The sequence below is a fragment of the Poecilia formosa genome, unplaced genomic scaffold, assembly GCF_000485575.1.
Source record: "Poecilia formosa unplaced genomic scaffold, Poecilia_formosa-5.1.2 Scaffold409, whole genome shotgun sequence".
NCBI classification, from domain to species: Eukaryota; Metazoa; Chordata; class Actinopteri; order Cyprinodontiformes; family Poeciliidae; genus Poecilia; species Poecilia formosa.
This window is the reverse complement of record NW_006800348.1, coordinates 424,991-446,377: the sequence shown is the minus strand read 5'-3', so window position 1 is coordinate 446,377 and position 21,387 is coordinate 424,991. Positions and strand designations below refer to the sequence as shown.

The 21,387-nt window shown below is 39.3% G+C and overlaps 2 protein-coding genes across 3 annotated transcripts; both read right to left on the bottom strand.

Annotated features, from left to right (window-relative positions):
• Positions 1-1,047: 1,047 nt before the first annotated feature.
• On the bottom strand, positions 1,048-9,479 carry tspan34b (tetraspanin 34b). Its single transcript, XM_007576544.2, has 8 exons — positions 9,239-9,479; positions 6,481-6,555; positions 4,707-4,922; positions 2,743-2,817; positions 2,554-2,661; positions 2,334-2,465; positions 2,139-2,231; positions 1,048-1,514 (listed from the first exon to the last, which is right to left on the bottom strand). The coding sequence occupies exons 2-8, from the start codon at positions 6,535-6,537 to the stop codon at positions 1,455-1,457; spliced, it is 741 nt and encodes a 246-aa protein (XP_007576606.1). The 5' UTR covers positions 6,538-6,555; positions 9,239-9,479; the 3' UTR covers positions 1,048-1,454.
• Positions 9,480-13,490: 4,011 nt separating this feature from the next.
• On the bottom strand, positions 13,491-21,217 carry znf653 (zinc finger protein 653). Of its 2 annotated transcripts, XM_007576541.2 has the most exons (10): positions 20,837-21,217; positions 20,720-20,760; positions 19,229-19,546; positions 18,073-18,509; positions 17,181-17,358; positions 15,835-15,916; positions 15,628-15,739; positions 15,432-15,546; positions 15,201-15,300; positions 13,491-14,401 (listed from the first exon to the last, which is right to left on the bottom strand). In XM_007576541.2, the coding sequence occupies exons 1-10, from the start codon at positions 21,118-21,120 to the stop codon at positions 14,224-14,226; spliced, it is 1,845 nt and encodes a 614-aa protein (XP_007576603.1). In that variant the 5' UTR covers positions 21,121-21,217; the 3' UTR covers positions 13,491-14,223. The 2 variants fall into 2 exon arrangements, with proteins under 2 accessions (XP_007576603.1, XP_007576604.1); XM_007576542.2 differs by lacking the exon at positions 13,491-14,401 and having other exon boundaries at positions 15,209-15,300; positions 15,432-15,530.
• Positions 21,218-21,387: the final 170 nt, after the last annotated feature.

Below are 21,387 nucleotides of genomic sequence, written 5' to 3'. Positions count from 1 at the left end.
TTTTTCTGTCAGAACTGGAAAACAATGTGATGAATTAGGAATGGAAAAGGATTATGTTTATATAAGTTATACTTCCTCATACTGCTTTTCAGACTCATATGAATAAGTGACGTGTTTCTATGTAATTGATTATGTACTTCATCGAAAGGTATTGTGTTTTATTTTACACTTGTCAGTGAAATGTTTGTCTGAAATAAGATATCATCATCATCATCATCATCATCATCATCATCATCAACAACAACAACCCTACCCTGCTGTTTGACCATCAACATCATATGACATAGAGAAAATTTCCTTTGCTTCCGTTTCCCTTAATATCTAGTTGTAGTGCAATTATCCACCACCAGAGAGAGACATGCACATCTTTTCATTCGTTAAACATAATTTTCACTCCTATTTCATACTCATCTTTAATATTTCTTTTCCTCAAAAACATTCATCTTGATGTCAACTGGGGATGTAAACAATAATTAATGTATTTTTTTATTTTTTTATTTTAGCTGTGCATTAAATTACAGTATTGTCAAAAGTAAAGTGAGATCACCTGGTTTGTCCCATGACGGTGAAAGAGTAAAGCTTAAAGAAAAAGACAAAAAAAGAAAAACCCTGATAAATCTGACCTCTTCACCTTTCTGCTGCCATGGCTCTCACTCACGTCTCCTGCATAGAAGATCTTTGGGGAAATCAAGAGTGCTCACTCAATCCAATAAATGCTCTCACACCTTTTCAATGTACTAGACATTCAGCTTCCCAAAACATAGATTTGTTTTCTGTTCACAACAGACAATAACAACTGTTACATTATGTGACATCATCGTCCATATATAGCACTTCCTTCCTGTATTATGGAAGTTTTACTCTAAAACTCTTTATTTTTTGTCTAGGATTTGAAATTTACTGATCTTTCAAGGACAACGCACAGGCTGATTGTGATTTATTTAGATTTTTTTTTTTTTTTTTTGCTTTCAAGACCTTTAGATTTAATCAGCTCTGATGTGATATTTTCCTTTCAATAACTTGACAGCAGCAAAATAATCGGAGCCCTTTACATGTAAATATATGATTTATTGCAAATACGAATCAATTTACATCAAATAAACAACTATTGCTGGGCTACATTTATTATACAGGAAGCTCTCAGACATCATTCACCTCTAAAGCACAACAACCAGCTTTTGCTTCATTATTACAGAAACTGCATCATGTAATTCCCCAACAGCTGGATACGTGTTTAATGCTTTAGCTCTCTTTCATATATACACAATGGAAAGTGGGATTTCATGATGATTTCTCAGAAAATCAATATTTTAGATCCATAAATTAAATTTACTTCATAAATCAGGATGTAGTAAAAAAAATATCATTCAGTTGTCCTCGATTGCACAAGACCTGACGCTGCAGTAGGTGTTTCCCCCGATGAGGCAGGAAGAGGAAGGACTTCCTGCTCCTCGTTAGGCCCTGGTGGATTTTATCCTGCTGTACAGCGTCATGGAGACGATCATGGCACAGATCTGAGGAGAGCGGAGATAATAATATGAGTTCATGAACGCTGAAGAGACACAACGGAGTATTAGGGTCATGCTAAGAAAATAAAAATAAATAAATACATGAAATTATTAGAGTAAAGTCATAAGGTTTTGCAGATAAAGTTGTACGACAGTAAAGCTGAAGTAATACGAGAATAAAGTTGCAGTATTACGACCCTGTTCTGGTAATATTATGAATTTATTCTCGTAATTTTATTGTTATTCTTTCTCAGTATGGCCATTATATAACTAACGTAATGAAATTACTTAATGAACACTGAACAGATACACACTGTCCAAGGACCACGCTAACAAAAAAATATTTAAAAAATTTGAGAGAATAAAGTTAGAAAATTATAACTTTATTCTCATAATATTAAGACTATTTACATATCATTACGATTTTATTCTAGTATTTATTCTTGTATGACTTTGTTCTCTTAATATTATCTTTATTGTCAGAATTTTACAATACTATGACTTTATTCTCGTAATTTATTTTTTGATTTTTGATTTTTGATTAGCATGGCCCTATTCTGTTGTATGATAGTGAAGTTATCGCCTACATATAGTTTTTTTCCCCCTTTAACTTGGAAGTTGGGGTCTTACCTCCAGAGCGGCGATCCCGAGACCAGCGCCGACAATCACCACTGTGTTTTTATCAATCAACATCTTGATCTTTGGGAAGCACCCATCTGTGTTCTTTTGAAAATACAACACAGAAGTTTTAATTTACAGCAGATATTAATGAATAGTAACCAAATTACTAAATGTCACATTTTCTAATAGCCTCAAAAATCCTACTTTTTCAATTGCCACAGTTCCATTACATGGGCTGCTGTCCGGGCAGCAGTGTGGTGGATAGGAATTGTTGTGCGCCGTATAATACGGGGATTCCGTAAAGTCTGTGTAGTTGTAAAATCCACAACATTTTAACTGCAGAGGGAGAGAGAGAGCAGACCAGATGAGCTGTGGGGAAACGCTGTGAAGGAGAACTCATCGTAGGTTCAGACGTCTCGTGTACCGTGCCCATGGTGGTATTCCACAGTCCAGTAATGTCAGAACTGCTGCCAAAGTCTTTCTTGATGTTAGCAACTGCTGCTGTGCCAATCTTTTCAAACAGTGCATCAGCCTAACAAAAACGTACAATATTAGATGTTACCTCCTATCTTGTTATAAAGGACATTTTGTCTGAACTCCTTCAGTCACTCACCTGAGGTCTGAAAACCAGAATGACCACCGCTCCCGCAACCTCAGCGATGAAAACCAGCAAGACAATCATGAAAAACTGGAAAGAAGGTCAGATTAAAAGATATAAGTGATGGCAGCTTTTTAAAAAAATATATATGCTACCTATAAATTAAAACATGCTTGAAGCAGAAATTTCTATGTTGATAAATTAACTTTTTTAAATAAAATGCCGACACTGGGTTGTAATTGCCTCAAATATTTTAATGACAACATTCAAGTTGAGTTTCTCCCAATTACGAGTCTAAAATACTGTAGGATTTGCTAATTGTTGTGATGCTAATCACTATTAGCATCACATCTATCTGATGTGTTTAAACACTACTGGAGGAAGACCTCATTATGAAGATGTGTCAATAAGATTTGAATTGTTAGATATGCTAGCATGTACTTGGTACCTGCTACTTCCCCTATGTCTTTGTGGTGGTAGCCATGCTAGATGCTAAACCCAGAGATTTCTACATGAAATGTTAATTTCTGGATGCGTTCATGTCCTAATTTCTGAATGGGAATAAAATTCAACTCCAAAAAGCAAACAGAGCTCAGGATTCCTTTTTAGAAAGGTAAGACGTGAGTAACCATTGTGTGAACTTGACACTAGCTTAGCTTAGCATTAGGATGGATTTTGGTGGTGCTTTCAAGAACTTAAACAGCATTGATGACTAGCTTTTTCTGAATTTTCTGCATTCATTACAACTCTGGTTGTACAACTCAACTAAAGCTCAATCTATTAAATTTATTATGTTATGTGTTTGCCTTATTTCCTTGCGCTTCATTTTTGTGTGTCCCTTTCAGAACTAGTTTTAAACTTATGCATGTAATTATGTCGACATCTACTGGAAACAAGTGGCTATTGCACATAGCTGTCCACCACATAAAATAAATCAGACAAGGAAATATCTTGTGAAGGACATCTCTCCTCTGAAGTTTATTTACTTAATTATGTAACAACAGGCCAACAAAATGCATATTACACCATGAAGGCTGCATGGTGGAGAAGCGGTTAGCACTGATGCCAGACATTTGAATCCCGATCTTGAGACTTTCTTTTTGGAGTGTCTATCCAAGTCTCTTTGCTTCCAAAAACATACATGCAAAATGTATTTGTCTCTCATAATTGCCCTTACAAATGTGTTTGTGTTTGCGTGTCCAATGTCCGTCTGTGTTGCCCTGGGTTGACCTATTGACCTGTCCCAGTGATGGGCCTGGGTAAGCAGGTGTTTGTAATTTGATTTCATTTCACCCTCTACATATGGAGGGTTTAACTTTTCCCAGTTTAGCATAAGATAATTATTAATTATTGTTCATTAGACTATCAGAGTCAGAAATGAACAGCAAAGTATATCTGAGGCATCATGAGGTAAACTTTACTGATGAATTTTATAATCACTCCTAAGCAAAACTGTGTTTATTTTTGTGGTTTGAACACTTTTTGACTGCACTTTTTCCTTCCACTAAACCTTCCATTATTATTTTGTTAGACAAAGTATTGTGTGAGAATCAAGCTTCATTAGGACTGACCTTTTCTGTCTAGCTGTTCTTGTGGAGACTATCAGTGGCTGTCTGCTGGACAGCTGTGACGTTACCTATGTTAGTCATAACTGTTGACCATAATATAACTTTTCTTTAAAAATGTTCCACTTTTCATCTGTGTAAAGTAATATAAAAATATTTTAAGAAGCAGGACTTCGGGGTATTGTTAGCTGATTGGCCAATATCAGAAGACAAACAAAACGTGTCACTTTTTAAATTGTACTACTGCAATAATTACTTTCTGAGGATGTACCAGTTTATTTCATTGCACTTGTATCATTACATTTATCAAATTTCCTAAAATTTGACAACTTGTTTTTGACAAGTGGGACTTTTGATCTTTTGACTTTTGAAATTTCACCATTTCTGAAATGGTGAAATGTGACAAACACCTACCAGCAGCAGCATGCACTTGCTCTCCCTGATGGCCCCACAGCAGCCCAGGAAGCCGATGACGACCAGCAGGCCACCGATGGCGATCAGCAGGTATCCCACGTTGAGCACCTGATGGATTTCCTGAGGAACGTTATCGATTTTCCCGAGGAAGCTGAAGATGGAGCCGCTGTCTACCTTCACCCAGATCCCCACACCTAGGATGGCGACCCCGGCCAGCTGAACGGGAGAGAAGACGGGGTTTTAGAGGAGAACTTAGACCGCCTGGGAGAACAAGGGCAAAACAAACAAACAACAACAAAAAAAACTAATGCAAAATTATTTGAATACTGGAACACTACTGAATGCCAACTGTGTCAATTCATTTGGCTGTAAAAACATGAGGGGAATTTAAGTTTTTCAATGAGATTATAAGGAAATGACACCACAACTGTAAGGTTGACTGATTTTTAGCACCATTTATCTGCATCTTTAGCCTTAGAAGATTAGATTTAACTCTTTAAGTTCTTTGAAAATCATTCTGGTTGAACTGTAAGATCAAAGTTATACACAGTCAAATTAATTAAATCAGAAAATACGTATGGATGAGTCTCGGGTGACAGATCAAAAGTCTCTCTAGAAAATAACGACCTTTAGTCTGATATTAAACATACTTGTCATTTAGCCCACTTCTATGGTTATTAAAAATACTTTTTATTGGTCTGGTATAATATTCCAATTTAAAATGTCATGTTTTTATTAGCTCTAAGTGGAAAATCATCAGATTTAAGAGGAATAAAAGTTTTCAAAAGTGTGTAGTTACACACAGATGGGTGTTTGAAAACTTTGTAATGTGTTTCAATTTGTGATAAAGTTCCCAAAATATATGGGATTCTCGATGATATTCTAATTTGTTGAAAGCATATTGCTAAATGAACAAAGAGAAAAGTCAAGAGAGAAATTAAGACATAGATAAATTCCTTTTTTCCACAGAAATAATATTTTCATTAAAAATTAAAATTTTCTGCCACATCACTATTTTTCTCCACTTTGGATCATTTTCCTTACAGATCCAGTTTTAGACAACAGTTTTAATGGATAGAATTTGGGATCCATGCATTCTTCATCATGGCCACCAGATGTCAGTATTTGCTGCGTGGTGCTCCTATAACTTCCTGGAAACCTGAGAGGATTCGGACCACAGACACCATATCTGGCTGACTCAAGTTAAATATTTGGTTAAAACTCAATAACCCATTCAGATACTGTAATGTCCTATTCAAATCCTCCTGGTTGTCTTTCACAAGGAGCTATTGATGAATGTGTGTCATATTCATATGTCCTTTCTCTATATTTGTGTGAATTTTTTGTAACACATAGTTTTGACTGTGGCATCATATGACACCACATGGAGGTCTCACACACACACACACACACATATATTTTCATGACTATCTTTGTGGGGACTTTCCATTGACTTCCATTCATTTCTATAGCATAACCTTACCGTTATCCTAACCATAACCAAAACTCAATTCACATCTCAGTCCTAAATCTAACCCCTGACTCAAAAACAGCGCTTGCCCTTGTAGGGACCAGGCTTCAGTCCCCACAAGGAGCAGTGGGTCCCCACAATGTAGTATGTGTCAGGAAAATGGTTATTACCAAGTTATTACAAAAGTTGTTACAAACAAATTACAAACAAACGCACACACACGCGTGCGCACACAGGCACACACACGGATGTTCCTGTGAAATTAAAAGCTGAGTTTTAGTACAAAAAGTCGAAGCTACTTACGAAGATGATGCCATTAAAAGCAACCATCATGGCTTTGAGGAATCCAAAACACCCCATTTTTCCAGCTGATGATTTCTATAAAGGCAAAAAAAAGAGGACATTTTGACATTAGTCAAAGTTTTATTCTTAGATTTGTCTGTATTTTCATCATATGTCTTGTCATCATGACGACAGAATACGTGCATTTGATAATGAATCATCTCATCGCTGTGCTACATTGTTGAACACTTTGTGATAAAGTGTGATACATTGTTGAACACTTTAGCCTTTGGGAGAGGCCCTTTCTGCTGTTAGGCCAGAGAAACAGGGCAGGAATAAGGAAATTATGTCGTAACTCTGCTTTTTATACCTTTTTGTGAGCTTCATAACCATTTAAAGAACTTTAGTCCTTTATATAGCGTTTATTACCCTTCCTTGAACGTGTGGGAGAGGAAGGATGACGATACAGGAAGTATGTTTCTCTGTTTTTCTCACATTTTTTTTACAAGATCCTTCAGAAGAAAGATATTTTAATTTTATAGGGATATTTTAGTTAGTAGGATGGAAAATGTTTGCAACACCATCCTATTTATAGTGATTTAAGTTTTGATCTTTATCAGCCAGTTAAGTTAGAAATAACCTTTTCCTAATAATTGTACAACCAGATTTTCTATTAATAACCTGATTACAATATATTAATAAAAAAAGTACTGGATCATCAGTTACAAAAGCAGCTGATGAATCAATGATTAAAAATGATTTTAATCATTGATTCATCATTTTCCAGTTGTCCATTGTTAGGAATCCACAGTAGGCGTTGGGGAGAGTTGTGATTATGGATAAATGATGATCTAAAGGCAGGAGGTCACTCATTTCTGATTTTCTTTAATCAGAAGTGGAAAATCTCTCAACATTCAAAGGATTCGACTGATGCAAACAGAGATAAGAATCACCAGGATTGAAATGGAGTTTGATTAAACGGATTTAATTAAACTCCCTGACAGCCCCACAGCAGCCCAGGAAGCCGATGGCGACCAGGAGGTCACCGATGGCGACCAGGAGGCTACCGATGGCGACCAGGAGGCCACTGATGGTGATGAGCCATTTTATACCATCTTGTAATGGTATAAAATGGGAGCAGGAAGCATGTGTGTTTGCTCATATTTATGTACTTCTGCATTTTTAAATTGTGTCCGTTTGAAAAGGGTTAAAGGTCAGTTTGACTCTTCGCCAATTCATACTCTTATTTCATAACCAAGCGTAACCAAGCTGACTCATACACTTAGACCACAGCACAGCAGTTTGTTTTTGTGTGTAGTTAGGTAATTTTATCAAACAATAAGTAGTCAGAAAATAAACTCAGTTTGAACTTTGCCTTACAACACAATTCAGCTAAAACTCAGTTTCGCCCAGTTGACTTTTTCTGAGGGACTTCCGTTTGAAAGATGTTATTTTTATACATAAAACTACATTTATCACAGTAGACTATTGGTATTGTATTGAAAAAAAATCTTTAAATAATCGGTTGGGTCCAAGCAGGGTCCAAACGTCCCACTGATGGGTAGAAATTGACACATTGTCAGAAAACAAATGTAAATAGATGAAGTTTTAGTTCAAAAATTGAGATTCAAAGCAAACAAAACTGAAGCATGAAATGAAAAGGAGGTGAAAGGAAAAATCACCCCAACACATATATAATGGCTACTGATCAAGAGTATGAAACATTTATTTTACAGGTACAAAATAGAAGTAGGAAGTAGGAAGCGAGTACCAAATGGGGATGTAAATTGATCCAAAAATTACATCAGTATAAAACAAATATGGCACGCTTCATATGCGTAGTTCTTATGCATCTACGTTTTTCAGTGTTAAAATATTTCATGGTGACTCAGAAACACCTAAGCACTTTGTCATCAGCATACATAGAAACACTGGCTTTCCATCTCACACAAACTACTCGTCCAGAGTCACTTTAAGATTTCCTCCTCTGAAAGCTTTCACGTCTTTGGACCTCCAAGACGGCGGAACAGTGCTCTTTGTGTGGCCCAACATAACAGATAAATTGTATTCCCAAAGACAATGGCAGGGCAGATCCCTATTGTCTATAGCAACAAGCTTCTTTTTAAGACCAACAATCCCCCGTGACCTCTTATCGCCTACATTGTTGTTTATGTGCCTTTCCTACAAAATGTGGAGTTTGTTGTTTGGTCTCTCAGCGGAAAGCCTTGAGTTAATCATACATTCACCGGTCGGGGGTGTAACCAGCTGTTACCTGGACAGCCCCCAAAACTCCAGCAATGTTTTTCCTGCTCAGAAACCTTTCCTGTTTCCCTGTGGTCAGCACTTGAACTCTGACACCAAGGAATCAACTAAGTGATGTATTAACAAGTTAAAGTCTCCCGGAAGTCCCTCACAGCGCTTCAACAAAGTCTGGAAAATGACCCACAAGTAGAAAAAAAAAAAACAGATTAGAGATGCAAAAATACAGGTGCTTGTGTTTGATACATCATTAAACAATGTACCAAGAGTAAAGCACAGTTTGCGATTGCTCGTCTTGCATCAGGAAAACCCAACTGTCTCCGACTTCCATAAAAAAAAGATGAATAAATCTCAAAGGGCTTCATTCAGAGGCAGGCAGGTTCCTGGAGACAAAGGGTCATTGTTGGATGGATCCCTCACCATGCCGCTTCAGATACCAAGACTGTAAAAACACCAACCGCATGAACCCCTTCCTTCCACAAGCCTAAAGTCGCAAAGTTCGGGTCGCTGAGAGACTCACCTGCTGCAGTAGACGTCCGGTGAGAAGCTCTGTGGTTTGCTTCAGTCTCTACCTTCACTACTGAGGCTGGTTGGCTGTTGCTGTGGGAGAACACAGTGAGGTCACAGGAACACAAGATCGCTCTGTCTTCAATAAATGACCCAGAATATGTTCACTGTCTCCTTAGTTTCCCTCTGCCTTTGTCACTCTGTTGCGCACAAAAGAGCCTCTGGAGTACTTTCTAAGCAGTATCATGTTATTTTGAGGTTAAAGCTACTAGGAAGGGGAGGGTGGTGGGTGGAGTAGGTGTGACCAAAGCAGCTGAGTAATAACACATCACCATGGAGCTGGATCCTTTTAAATCCACAGAGAGGGAAGGAAAGAAGGAGGAAGGGAAAACTCACCTGTGCGCCGCCACACAGCCTTACCTATAGCAGCCATGCAAATGACCAAAGGGCATGCAAACATATCTGTCTGCTTGCCAGTGGGCTCCATGAAACACAGCTTTAGTTTCAGACAGAAGTTTCGGGAAATATTAGACATGTTGTCTATTAGACCAGACCTGTCGATTTTAAACGCTCAACGAAAAGAAAAGAAAAGAAAAGAAAAGAAAAAAAAAGAAAAGAAAAGAAAAGAAAAGAGGAGTGTTTGTGTTTGAACAGTTGTTGAAGTAATGGTGTCGTGATGGAGTATTGGATAGCAAGTTGTCTGTGGTTTTTTTTATTACTAGTGAATGTACCCACTGTCCTCCGTCTCTTTTTATCTTTTTTTGTTCAGCTCTCTCAAAAATAGCAAAATCATCTGCTATTACTGTGGTTGAATTGGTTGGGAATGGGAAGGGAAGAGGTATTTTCTTTCCCATAGTAAGTTCCCCTGGTCTGGCGCCTCTGGGATGAACCTCCCAGGGGATTGGCTGCTGCCATTACCTTTGTGCTCTCCTTGTTCTTCTCTTTCATAAAAAGTACCCCTGGTTCAGTGTAGCCTTTATGCGTTTCCCCTCCAATCCCTAGACGTCTGTCCTGGTTCTGCCAGAAGTTTCTTCTTCTGGAAAATAAGTTAAGTTCTATTAATGTTAGGTGAAGTGGGCTTAAATATTTTTCACAATTTTTTGTGGTACTATTGTGATGATGCCAAAAGTTATGATAAGAACTATTTATTGCTTCTTTTTTCAGGTAACTTTAGGTATATCCGTGACTTCATGACACAGCGATAACAGCCACACAAACACAAATACGGCTCTTGGAAAAACATTCCCATATGTAATGCTCTTCTTTAGGACACCAGTCAGTTGAAGAAGTGTGATTTGTATCACATATTTTCAAATTTATTGGTATTTGATATGATATTCTCATTGAACAAACGGTGGAGAAAATAGTAAAGCTAACAATCCTGACAACAGTTTTTTTTTTTAAATCATCAATTGGAATTTGTCGTGTCAATGATTCATGAGAAGTCTTATCACAACAAGAAATGTATCTTGATAAATGATAATTGATATGACAAATGCCTACTTTCATCTTCGATCAAATTCTTATTCAGCATATGAGATCACAGTGAAAACAATGGCTTAATGCAATCAGCTCGGCTTCCTTAAACAACTTCCTACAAACTTTAAATAATTTGATTATATTCAGATGGAATATAATTTGATTTGAACCGTAGCACTGGTATTGATTTTTCCCCTGCTTTTGATTTTTTTCTATCCCAATCGGATTGATTTGAATGAAATTTGAATTGAGTTCCACGCCACATGGATAAAAATTGAAACTTACTCGTCCTGAAAAGTGCATTAAAATTGCTACATAAACAAAGACAACTATATGATACTTTGACTTCAACATCATGTGCTGCAACAAATACAACATCATCGTTCTATATATCCAAAACCGAACGGAGGAAAGTGGTCAAACAGGTTAAATGAGCAAACAACACGAGCTGGGATGGGTTTGTCTTTCCATGGTGATGGGAAAGGAAGAAAGAAACTGTTTGCCTTGATGTTTAGGTGGTTTAGTAGTACCTCAGGGCAGGAAAAAATTCTGATGTATTACCCACACCATGAAAAGCACTTTGTTCTTTTATTACAGATTTATGCCCATTCAGACGCACGGCTTCCAGCAGTGAAATTAAGTGGAAGACGATGTTTTTCCTTTTTTTTTTTTTTTTTTTGTACATTGATGCAGTATATCCATTCCTGCTGTGTGTGTTTCGTATCAATTAAGTACAAAGCATACAGGTCTTACACTTGTATTTAAGGAAGTAACACCTTTAACAGGAAACAGTTGTTCATCCAGTTGAAGTCAAATATTTTTATACACTGTAAAAATGGACCTATCTTTTTTGGGGGGGGGTTTGCTTACGGTCTAATTTTAAATCAAACTGAACGGTTTCCGTTTTCATCAGAATTTCAATTTGCAAAATGCCAAAATAGTGACAGAGAGAGAGAGAGAGAGAGAGAGAGAGAGAGAGAGAGAGAGAGAGAGAAAGTATTTGTTTTGAGTATCCTTTTTATTATTTATTATAAATATTCACTGGATTTACTGGATCTTTAGTCCGTTCCTCCTGTAACCTGAGTTCATCTGAGCCTGTCGGTCGTTTTGAAGGATGAGGTTAGTTTTGTGACAAAGACATTAACTTCAGATTTTTCTTCAGACTTTTTTTTTTTGTCCCATGATGTCACACCAGGAAGCAGTGTGTTATATGTGCTGACTTAAACAGATCAGGTGTTGTGAGTTAACCTTTCAGAATCTTATATAGGCCTGATATCATCCAGACTACTCCCAAGTTAAAAGTCACAGCTGTGTGCAAATGTCTAAATTTGAAGATTCAGATTCAGTCATTTACTAACTTATTTTGTTAATCCTAAAACAAAGATTTAATGGTAGACAATGAGGGGGGGGAGGGGGTTGTGTGTTTTTCCTACAGTGTAGGCAGAGATCTGGTTTCATGTTTTGAAGTGACCAATCCGGTTTGACTAGGTGAAAATCAGACTTTTACACAACTTTAATCTCCTGGACTTCAACCTAATCATCCTGTAGTTACTGTTATACTTTAACTTTTTCAACTCACAAATGTCATTGAACTCCATAAACATGACCATTAAACTAAGTAGAACAGTTAAAAAAAAAAAAAAGCAAAAAAGTAACCTTAAGTTTTACGTCCATATTTCCTCGTAGTGTGATAAAGTCGAACACAATCAATACAGATACCTGGAGCACATCACCCACAAAAGAATAATCACTCTTTCAGTGGGAGGTAGCTGGCCCAGCACTTCTATTTTCACACTTCTCTCAACTTATGGGGTATTTAGAAAGAGTTAACAGAATAAACTATTTTTTTTTCTTTGGAAGGCATTCCTGGTCCAGCATTTTGTATCATTTCTCTTTTGGTGATGAGGGCTTTGAAGTAGAGCTTACCGTGATCGACTGTCCTCAGTTTTCTTTCCCATAGAAAGTACCCCTGGCTCGGTACTTTTGTATTCACCTCTGTAGCTTTTCTTAAGCTGCCATTACATTAATAACCCAATTTTTCACAAAAAAAGCACAAAATCAACAGATCCGCACATTTTTTCTGATTTTACTGAAATTTCTCAAAATTGGCCAAAAACATTTGGTTTAAGTGACTGCTGCTCTGTGACCTTTATGGAACATTTAACAACATATATTAGCGCAAATATCGTAAAAATTTGTTATTTCTAAATTAGCAACACAAAATGTGTGATTTTGACTGCAGGAAAAACACAAAAACTATCAAAATCCTGGATGGACTCATCAGTGTGACAAGATAGTAGCTAAAGAAACAGAATGCTAAAACAGCTATTTATCGATAATTTTACAACTTAACGGGTTTTATCAATACATTCTGGCACCACCGGCCATTTAAGAGCATTCAGATTTTTGATGAGCCCCAAAATGAAAATGAGTTCAACACCCTGATCTAGAAAGTGGACCTGGAACACTTCCTATTTCACCTCTTTCCCTATACAGACACACTATGATTTGCTTGTGCTGGACCCCTCTACTGCGTTTCCTTTTAAACAAGCGAGGGAATTTGGTTGAAATCTTGCACACACGTTTTAGCTTCAACAGACTCGACTGATTTTATGATTTTAGGAGTCACAACAGGTTTAATGGTGTTTTTAGTGTCTATAAGGACAAGACACACACATTCCCAGAAGAGATTTATAAGATGAGGCAGAAGCACACTGGACCATGTATAGGAGAGGAAAAAAATATTTAGTTAAAACATTTTATAAAAAAACTCACAACGTAACAGATTGATGCCAAAAAGCAAAAGTGCATTTATTTAGGCGGTGAAACAGAGAAAGAATAAAATGGATTTTATGGCTGTTTTCCTGAGACGTGTTGCTAAGCTCATACATTTATGGGATACACAGACACTGCTCATGTGACCCACCACTTCCCTATAATTAAAACATAATGTAACGGTCCAGCTGTTAAAGTCACAGTCAGGTCCTGAAACAGCCACTGGTTGCTCACCAGACCTGCGTCACACTGCTTTAATATTAAACGAACCATAACCCTTATTAGTTGTATATTTAAATTATTATTTTCTGTTTCAGCTGCTTGAACACAAACAATACAAAAAACAAATCCTCCTATTTCTAGAACTGCTTAGACTTTCACAGGTTAGAATTCTCTTCATTTTGACAGTAAGGCATCCCGGCGTGGCCTCCGCATGTCAGACTGTGACGTTCAGCAAAAACAAAGAAACGATCTGAATCACCCTCCCTGAAAGTAATAGTTACTGCTGTAGTCAATAAGGTAGTTAGTGGTTATTAAGAACATGTGGAGCGTCCTTCGCATTTTTCCTGTGGAAATCCCACAGCCCCTTCTGCTCTGTGACAGCCTGTGTCCTGAACCGCTGCTGGGTCCGCCTCATTTCAGCTTCATCCCAGCGACAAGATGCTCCCCGTAACCAGGCATTAGCCGTGCGGATCCGAGGAGAGCCTCCGTTTGCCCGCGAGTTGCCATCCTGCACCCCGGATCTCAGGTCGCCTGCTTTTCCGGGTGACTCTTCAGTTTATGGAACTTAACGCTGTCCAGCTTCTCGAACCTCTTGTCACAGAACTCGCAGGTGAAGTTGTAAAGCGCCTCAGGTGTGTGCTTCTTCATGTGCCAGTTCAAGGACGCACGCTGGCGGCACTGGTAGCCGCAGATTTCACATCTTCACACAGGAAGGCGGAGGGAAAAGACAGACAGGTCTTATGATCATGTAGCTGTAATCTGAGGTGCCTGAGAAAAGTATTCAACCCTTTAAACTTTTCTTTTGAAGTTCTGTCATGCTACTTTAACATTCTGACATGTTACAACTGTAAACTTCCATGTATTTTATGTGATGGATCAACACACAGAATGTAATAATAGAAACATTTCGCTCAGATAAAAGTTCCTGTTCAACCATTTTTGGTCTGGATAAAGTAGGAGAGGCAGATTGGGAAACTGAATGAATATAACAGGAAACATTTAAATATATTGGATCTAATCTTGCAGTAAAACAAAAACCCAAACATCTAAATATCACATCCTCTTTTCTATGTATATATTCCAAATGCTCACATTCCAACAACTTCAAAGCTCACATTTCTATATATTGTACGTAGAGGTCGGCTGATAAAGATCGGACATCAGCCGATATGTCAGAAACCGATAGTTTCTACCTCAGCAAAGGTCTGAAAATCAGCTGCTGTCTACTTTGCTGTGAAAGTGGCCTGACTGACCGGCCCACATCTGCATGCAAGTGGTTGGCACAATACTCACCCAGCTGTTGCCAATTTAGCAACTTTGTTGCTATTTTTAGTCATTTTGCAGACAAAAAAAACAATCTATCGGCCTAAATCAGAATCAGTAGGTCAGGCCTTTCAAAGATCAGTGGTCTGCCAGAAATCTGGAATCGCTGCAGCCCTGGTCATGTGGCGTTTCAAAGTATTCATCGGTAACAGCAGGATGTGACATCAGTAACTCACTGGAGCGGCGTTTCTCCTGTGTGTGTCCGCCTGTGGACCTCCAGATGATTCTTCCGCTTAAATGACTTCCCACATGTCTCACAAATGAAATCTCTGACCCCTGTAGACAGACACACACACACACACACACACACACACACACGCACACACACACACACACACACACATAGATGTGCTGGTCTCTCAGGAAGCAGTTCATCAGGACGTGTCTCTGATGTGTTCACAGCCCACCTGAGTGGATGATCATATGACGGTGCAGGTGGTTGGACAGGTAGAACTTCTTTCCGCAGCCGGGGTGAGGGCAGACCTTGGTCCTTCCTTTCCTGTGAACTAGATTCACGTGATTCTAGACAACAAACGGTTACTTTTAATCTCCCCAGGGAACTCCAGGTGATCGGTAAAGAAGGAACGGGTTGTGGCGTTTTACCTGAAAACTGCTGATGGCTACGTAAACCTGACTGCAGCCTTCGTAGGGACAGTGGAACATCTTGAGCATGCCGTCGGCTTCGATGACCGGCCCACGCCGGTTTCTCTTTGACCTGAAACGGAGAAAAAGAAAAAAACCCAAAAGGGAATCACCTGGACTGCAGGATCCGCCAACACCAGGAACATCAGCAGTTTGACCGCCACGTACCGGCCGAGACTCCGCTGCAGCTCCCTGCTGCTGCTCAGCTCCAGGTTATCGGAGTTCTGGACCAGCTGCGCTTCACTCAAACCTGCAGAGAATCGGAGGGATTAGAAAATGTTTCACAGAGCCGGAGCGTTCAGCTCCCCCTGGGACTAACAACCCAGCTGCTTGGAGTCGCCTTTGACACATAATCGATTAAGAATTTAACGATGGCACTTACTAAATGTAATGTTTCGACTGTTGTAAAGGTAGTTTTAAAAACTGAATGTTATTAACATCTGCTATGGCAAAACTTTGTATCATTTCAATCAATCAAGTAATCAATCAATTTGATCTATAAAGCACACTTTGTGTTGGATTCAGATAGCTGGAAACGCATAATAAAGGGCATTTCTGAACCGTCCAAATACCAGAGTTGTGAAGTAAACTGAAACTGGTGGATACTCCCGTTTCCTCCCCTCTCTGTAAGAGAGCTGGTGGATATTAAAAGCGTTGTACTTTCTTCTCTTCACTCCCGGGTTCTGCCGGGAGTCTCAGCGGTCATTTCTTTCTCTGCTTGACCCTCAATTAAAATACAAATCTCAATGCATTCTGTGTCATTCTTGATTCGTTTATTAACTGAAACAATGTCTCATATCAAAATAAGATTCATTTATTCATTTCCTTAACACATCACACTACACTTTCTCTGACTTTGTATTGCATAAACAAATGACTAACTTAATGGCCCAGAAAAAAACAAAACGAAACAAACACTGGTCTATTCCTCAACGGTTTTCAGGAGCCCAGATCGTAACAACCATGAAGACATAATTTGCATCCGGCGTTCCGGATCCGCCATAAAAGCCGAACTGCCGTTCTCTGACGGCTACGGCTGGTTACTAATCTCCAAAGACCCAAAACGAGGATGCTTACTGCTCCCGGAAAACACCACTGGGAAAAATTCACACTGATAATTTTTAACCAGAGACTGCAAAGCGCTGGTTAACGGGAAAGAACCGAAACCGTCTGGACATTATTCCCCTGATCAAAACCGTGTGTTTCATTTTTGTGGATACACTCTAGAAACTGAGGTAAATGATTTACTAAATCAGTTGCGGGAGGGAAGTGTTCTGCTGCTGTGCTCCACTGCCCTCCATATGCTGATCAAGACATAATGAGACCTCAGGAAACAAAATGTAATGATTTAGATAGAACAATGGACTTTCTAAGGTCTTTTTGGAAAACAAGAACAGAGAAACTATTACTATCTCAAGAGTCATAGTCCAGGCTTAAAACTCTATAATGTTTCCTTAAAATAAAAGACATTTCCAGCAAAAACTCCATCTGGTTTATCTTGGAATATTTACTACCTGTCAGGGAATCTTCCTCTGGCGCGTCTCGGACTTTTAAGTCAGGCGAACACAGCTGGTTGTAGGCGACGCCACCAATCACGGTGCAGGTGACTTCCTCCATGTTTCCACTGCTCATGTTGAGCTGGACTCCTTCTGAGGCCAAAGCCTCATAGCTGGGACCAGTGATGATGATCAACTGGGAATGGGAGGAAGAGGACAAAGAAAGATTTACCAGGTTCATCCACATTCTGCATTTCACAATTCCACTTTTCTAGACTTCACTTTGCAGAATCATCAGTGCTTTGTGTTTATTGAAAAATATGAAATGCTGACGTTCACTTTGAATTTATGGAGGATCTTTTTACAGCAGAGAAAGAATGAAAGTCAGAAGGAAATAAATGAGAGAAACAAGAAAACATGGAAGAAAAAAGCAAGTAAGAAAGAAAAATACACAAAGAAAGAAAAAGAGGAAGAGAAATAAATAAGACAAAAAACAAAAAAGAAAGAAACAGAAAGGAGAAAATAATGTGAACAAGGAGGAAAGCAATAAAGAAGGAAGGAAACAGAAATGTAGAAAACAAGGAAGACAGAAGAGGGAGCAAAGTGAGGAGGGACAAGGCAGGAATGGAAGGAATCGATGACTAAAAAAATTAAATGTAGGATAGACATGAGGAAGAATGTAAAGATGAACAAAATGGAGGAAAGACCAAAAGGAAGGAAGGAAATTAGGAAAAAAAATCATTAAGAAAATCCACCTCTAGGTTATTTTAGACAACGAAGCAAACCTGGCATTAAGACGAGTGAGAGAGCTTTTACTAGCCTGGTGGCCCGCCAGGCTTATCATACACCGGGGGAAACGCTGCACGGTCCTCAAGTAATAAGCAGTCCTTGACATGAGGTGCAGCCCTACCTGGGAGCTTTCCAACGCCGTCCGCTGGTTGGGAAGTTCGCAGACGGCCGGTGCCGTCTGCAGAGGCTGGAACAGTTGGGTCTGATCCTGGCCCTGCGCAGGCGGCTGGTCGGACACCTCCAGCTGAGAACTCAGAGTGACGGATCCACTCAAGCTCCGGTTGTCCTCGTTCATTTCATCAGGTAAAGAAGCTTCTGCTGCTGTGCTGTAGTCGTAATCAGGCGCTAAAGTCCTCAGCTTCTCCCCCTCTCCTTCTTGTTCTGTACCTCCGTCCACATCCTCCAGCGCTGCTCCCTCCTCTTCCTCGGCAGAGGCAGAGTGTAAAGACGCTGCGTCCCAGGCAGGTTGTCCTGTCAGCGCAGATGAAGCCTCTATCCTTGGCTGCTGGTTTTGGCTTCCATCTTTTTCCGTCTGGTTCGTGGCATCAGTTAGCTCATCTAAAAAAAAAAATAAAAAAATTAAAAAAAAGACATCAATGCATCGAAAGAGAAGTTAGAAGAAGAATCACACTACCTGCATTTCCACTAACCATAAAATTGAACAAATTTAAAGTACCAAATTAAATTTACTAAATGGAAACATGCCAATTTAGAAAAAAAGTGTTTGTCCTTTAACAAAGTGGTTTATTGCTGTATGGAAATAGATGTATTTTGCAAAACTGAGATAGAAACACTTCTTTTGCGTCACACGAGTCACGTGATCAACAGCCGGATGTTGTTACTGGCGAAACCATCGAAGTCAACGACAGGAAGTGGTAGGAGGACGACGTTTTGTTTTTTTTCTCGGACAATGTGCAGCTGGCTCCACCAGAGCTCTCACAGTTCATAAAAAGTGGCGCGTCATTAGAAACTGTTGAATCAATTTAACCAAAACGCTCCCAGGTATAAGTGGCTCAATGCGGCAGCGTCAGAGACGGTTGTAACGCCATGGCTGAAATATGAATACGTCTCAACTAACTGCTTACATCCGTCGCTGCCATAATTTTGAATAACTTATCGCGTGAATAATTATAATTTTATTTCATATTTAATAAAAACACCGCAATTGTGAAATTGTATATTTTCGACATTAGGAGAATACAGACGAATATTTGCGCACATCTGTAATGGAAACCAAGCTAATGAGGCAGATCAGAATCCAGCACCAGAGTTATGACCTTTGCACTTTTTGTGGCCTTCCTTTCTTCTCTGTCTGCCCGCCGCGCCTTTAACCGATGGAGGCTCCGTTTTGTTTGCTGCCTCTCCGTCGCTGTCGGGGTTCCCTCTCTCTTCACGCTCCGAGTCGCTGATCTCCTTTGGCGGGGAGTAGAGGTACTGCACAAAGGAGTGGTCCGATTCGCAGCGCCACACGGCGGCGGTGGAGAGGTTCGCCTTCGGTTCCAGAGCTCTGAGCTGAGGCTCGTGGGGGCAGGAGGCCGAGTGCTCCCGGTACCAACTCACCAGACTCTGCAGGCTGGAAACGCGCTGCTTCCTACCTGATAGACAGCAGACAAAGCAAAGATAACCACATTTTTCACACACACACACACACACACACACACACAAAAGAAAAGAAAAAACAGAGAAATTTTCTTATCGGGATAGGATGCAATAAGCTTCGACTTCTTCCTACTCCTTTTCTTGTTGTTTTATTATTATTGACTAGGTCGGTAACAATAAGCAATAAATCAATTAATCGCATGATAAATTTGTTTTCCCTGTCTAGGATGAATGAATGAATGAATATTTTTAGTGCAATTTCAGTTAAAGAGACTTCACAATCTAGTCTAATTATTGTTGTTTTGCTTTTTATTTTGGAGATTTAAAAATGTTTTTTCCAGTCCTAGTCCTTTAGAAATTAGCGTTTTTATAATATTTTCGTTAGTATATTTGCATTAATAATATGCCACTATTATTATTACTACTATTGTATAAATTGAAAGTTTTCTGAAAATTTGTGTTTATCACAGTCATTTCTGGAACGATTTATCGTCCAGCACAATTTCTTATTGTGACAGGCCTAATTAAAACATGTTTTTATTTTCTTAGTCATTTTATTTTTTCTCTATTTTTACTTCTTCAAAATAAAGATTTCATCTCAAACTTGTAGAAATGTAAAAGCCAAAGCAAATTTTTATTTATTTTTTTTATATACATTTAGAAAGGAAAGCAATGCATTTCTGTCTTTTCACTTCAGTTTTACACAACACTTTTAAGTCACATAAATTTAGGGGTGCGCTGATTGCAGTTTTACGGTCAATCACTGATCCACTAAAAGCCTAATCCACATTTCGACTTGACAGATACCAATTATTTGGTCTGAAGAGTTGCTAAAATAGCAACAAATTTCCTAAGTTGGCAACAGTGTACATCAGTCAGTTCTGTCTCATAGCAGAACAAAAGAGGAAAGTGGATTTCAGACCTTGCGGAGGTGGATAAGATCGGTGGAAAAGATAAGTTTAAGATAAAAGTAGCAGCCGGTTGTAGATCTTCCAAAATTAAGAAAAACTGGACCAATTTATTTCTGTACTCCTACATAAATTCCAATCAAGTACAGTCTGTGCTTGGAATATGACAAAATAGTCGAACGTAGGGAGGCACCACAATCCCAAAATAGAAACGTGAAACTAACCTGAAAATATTCCCAGATAAGCAAAGACAACACACACCTCCTTTCTGTTTCCCAGTCACCCCTGCTGTGGTCTTCTTTCTGAAACACAACCATCACTTTCATAAGGGATTTAAATGCACCCCGTTGTATGTGCGCTTCGTGTCCCCCCTCTTACCCGCAGGACTCCTGATGGTTCTTGTCTCCATAAGTGGAGTTGAGCAGGATGAGGTATTCGGCCAGCCCAGCATCACTCAGGCTGGTCCTCCTGCGGAGCTCGCTCCACAGCTTGTGCGACTCTCCGAGGTACACCCTCCTCACGTCGTACTTCTTTCGGGATTCCAGCCGCCTCTGAGCTCGGTCTGAGTCCGTGAGCCTCGGCCGGCCCCTACACCGCTTCGGAACACCTCGGTCCCCGGCTCGGTCGGCCTCAGAAGGACAGTCTGCCGGACAGTGCGCCATCTTGGTATTTAACGCCGACAGCTGATCCTGTGATTACCGGAAGTTGCTTTAAACCTCACAGGAAGCACGATATTGTAGTTTATGTTAATCTTATCATTGAACAGAATCAATGCTAAATATATATATACGCAAGAGCTTATGTGAAAATAAACCCTGGATACCATAAACAAAATTATCTATATGGTGACAGTCACAGTTGCTTGTATTCTATCCGGACCATTTTCACTGTAACACCGGTGTGCCACCTGAAAACAGCCGCGGGAAACT

What these genes read in the sequence shown, in the direction of transcription:
- tspan34b (XM_007576544.2), bottom strand. Translation starts at nt 6,537, where the DNA reads ATGGGGTGTTTTGGATTCCTCAAAGCCATGATGGTTGCTTTTAATGGC. An exon ending in CTTTTAATGGCATCATCTTC is followed by an intron (nt 4,923 to 6,480) that starts GTAAGTAGCTTC and finishes TCTCCCGTTCAG; the next exon opens with CTGGCCGGGGTCGCCATCCT. An exon ending in TCGGGATCGCCGCTCTGGAG is followed by an intron (nt 1,515 to 2,138) that starts GTAAGACCCCAA and finishes CGCTCTCCTCAG; the next exon opens with ATCTGTGCCATGATCGTCTC.
- znf653 (XM_007576541.2), bottom strand. Translation starts at nt 21,120, where the DNA reads ATGGCGCACTGTCCGGCAGACTGTCCTTCTGAGGCCGACCGAGCCGGG. An exon ending in CTGCAGCGGAGTCTCGGCCG is followed by an intron (nt 15,740 to 15,834) that starts GTACGTGGCGGT and finishes TCTCCGTTTCAG; the next exon opens with GTCAAAGAGAAACCGGCGTG. An exon ending in TCATATGATCATCCACTCAG is followed by an intron (nt 15,301 to 15,431) that starts GTGGGCTGTGAA and finishes GTCTGTCTACAG; the next exon opens with GGGTCAGAGATTTCATTTGT.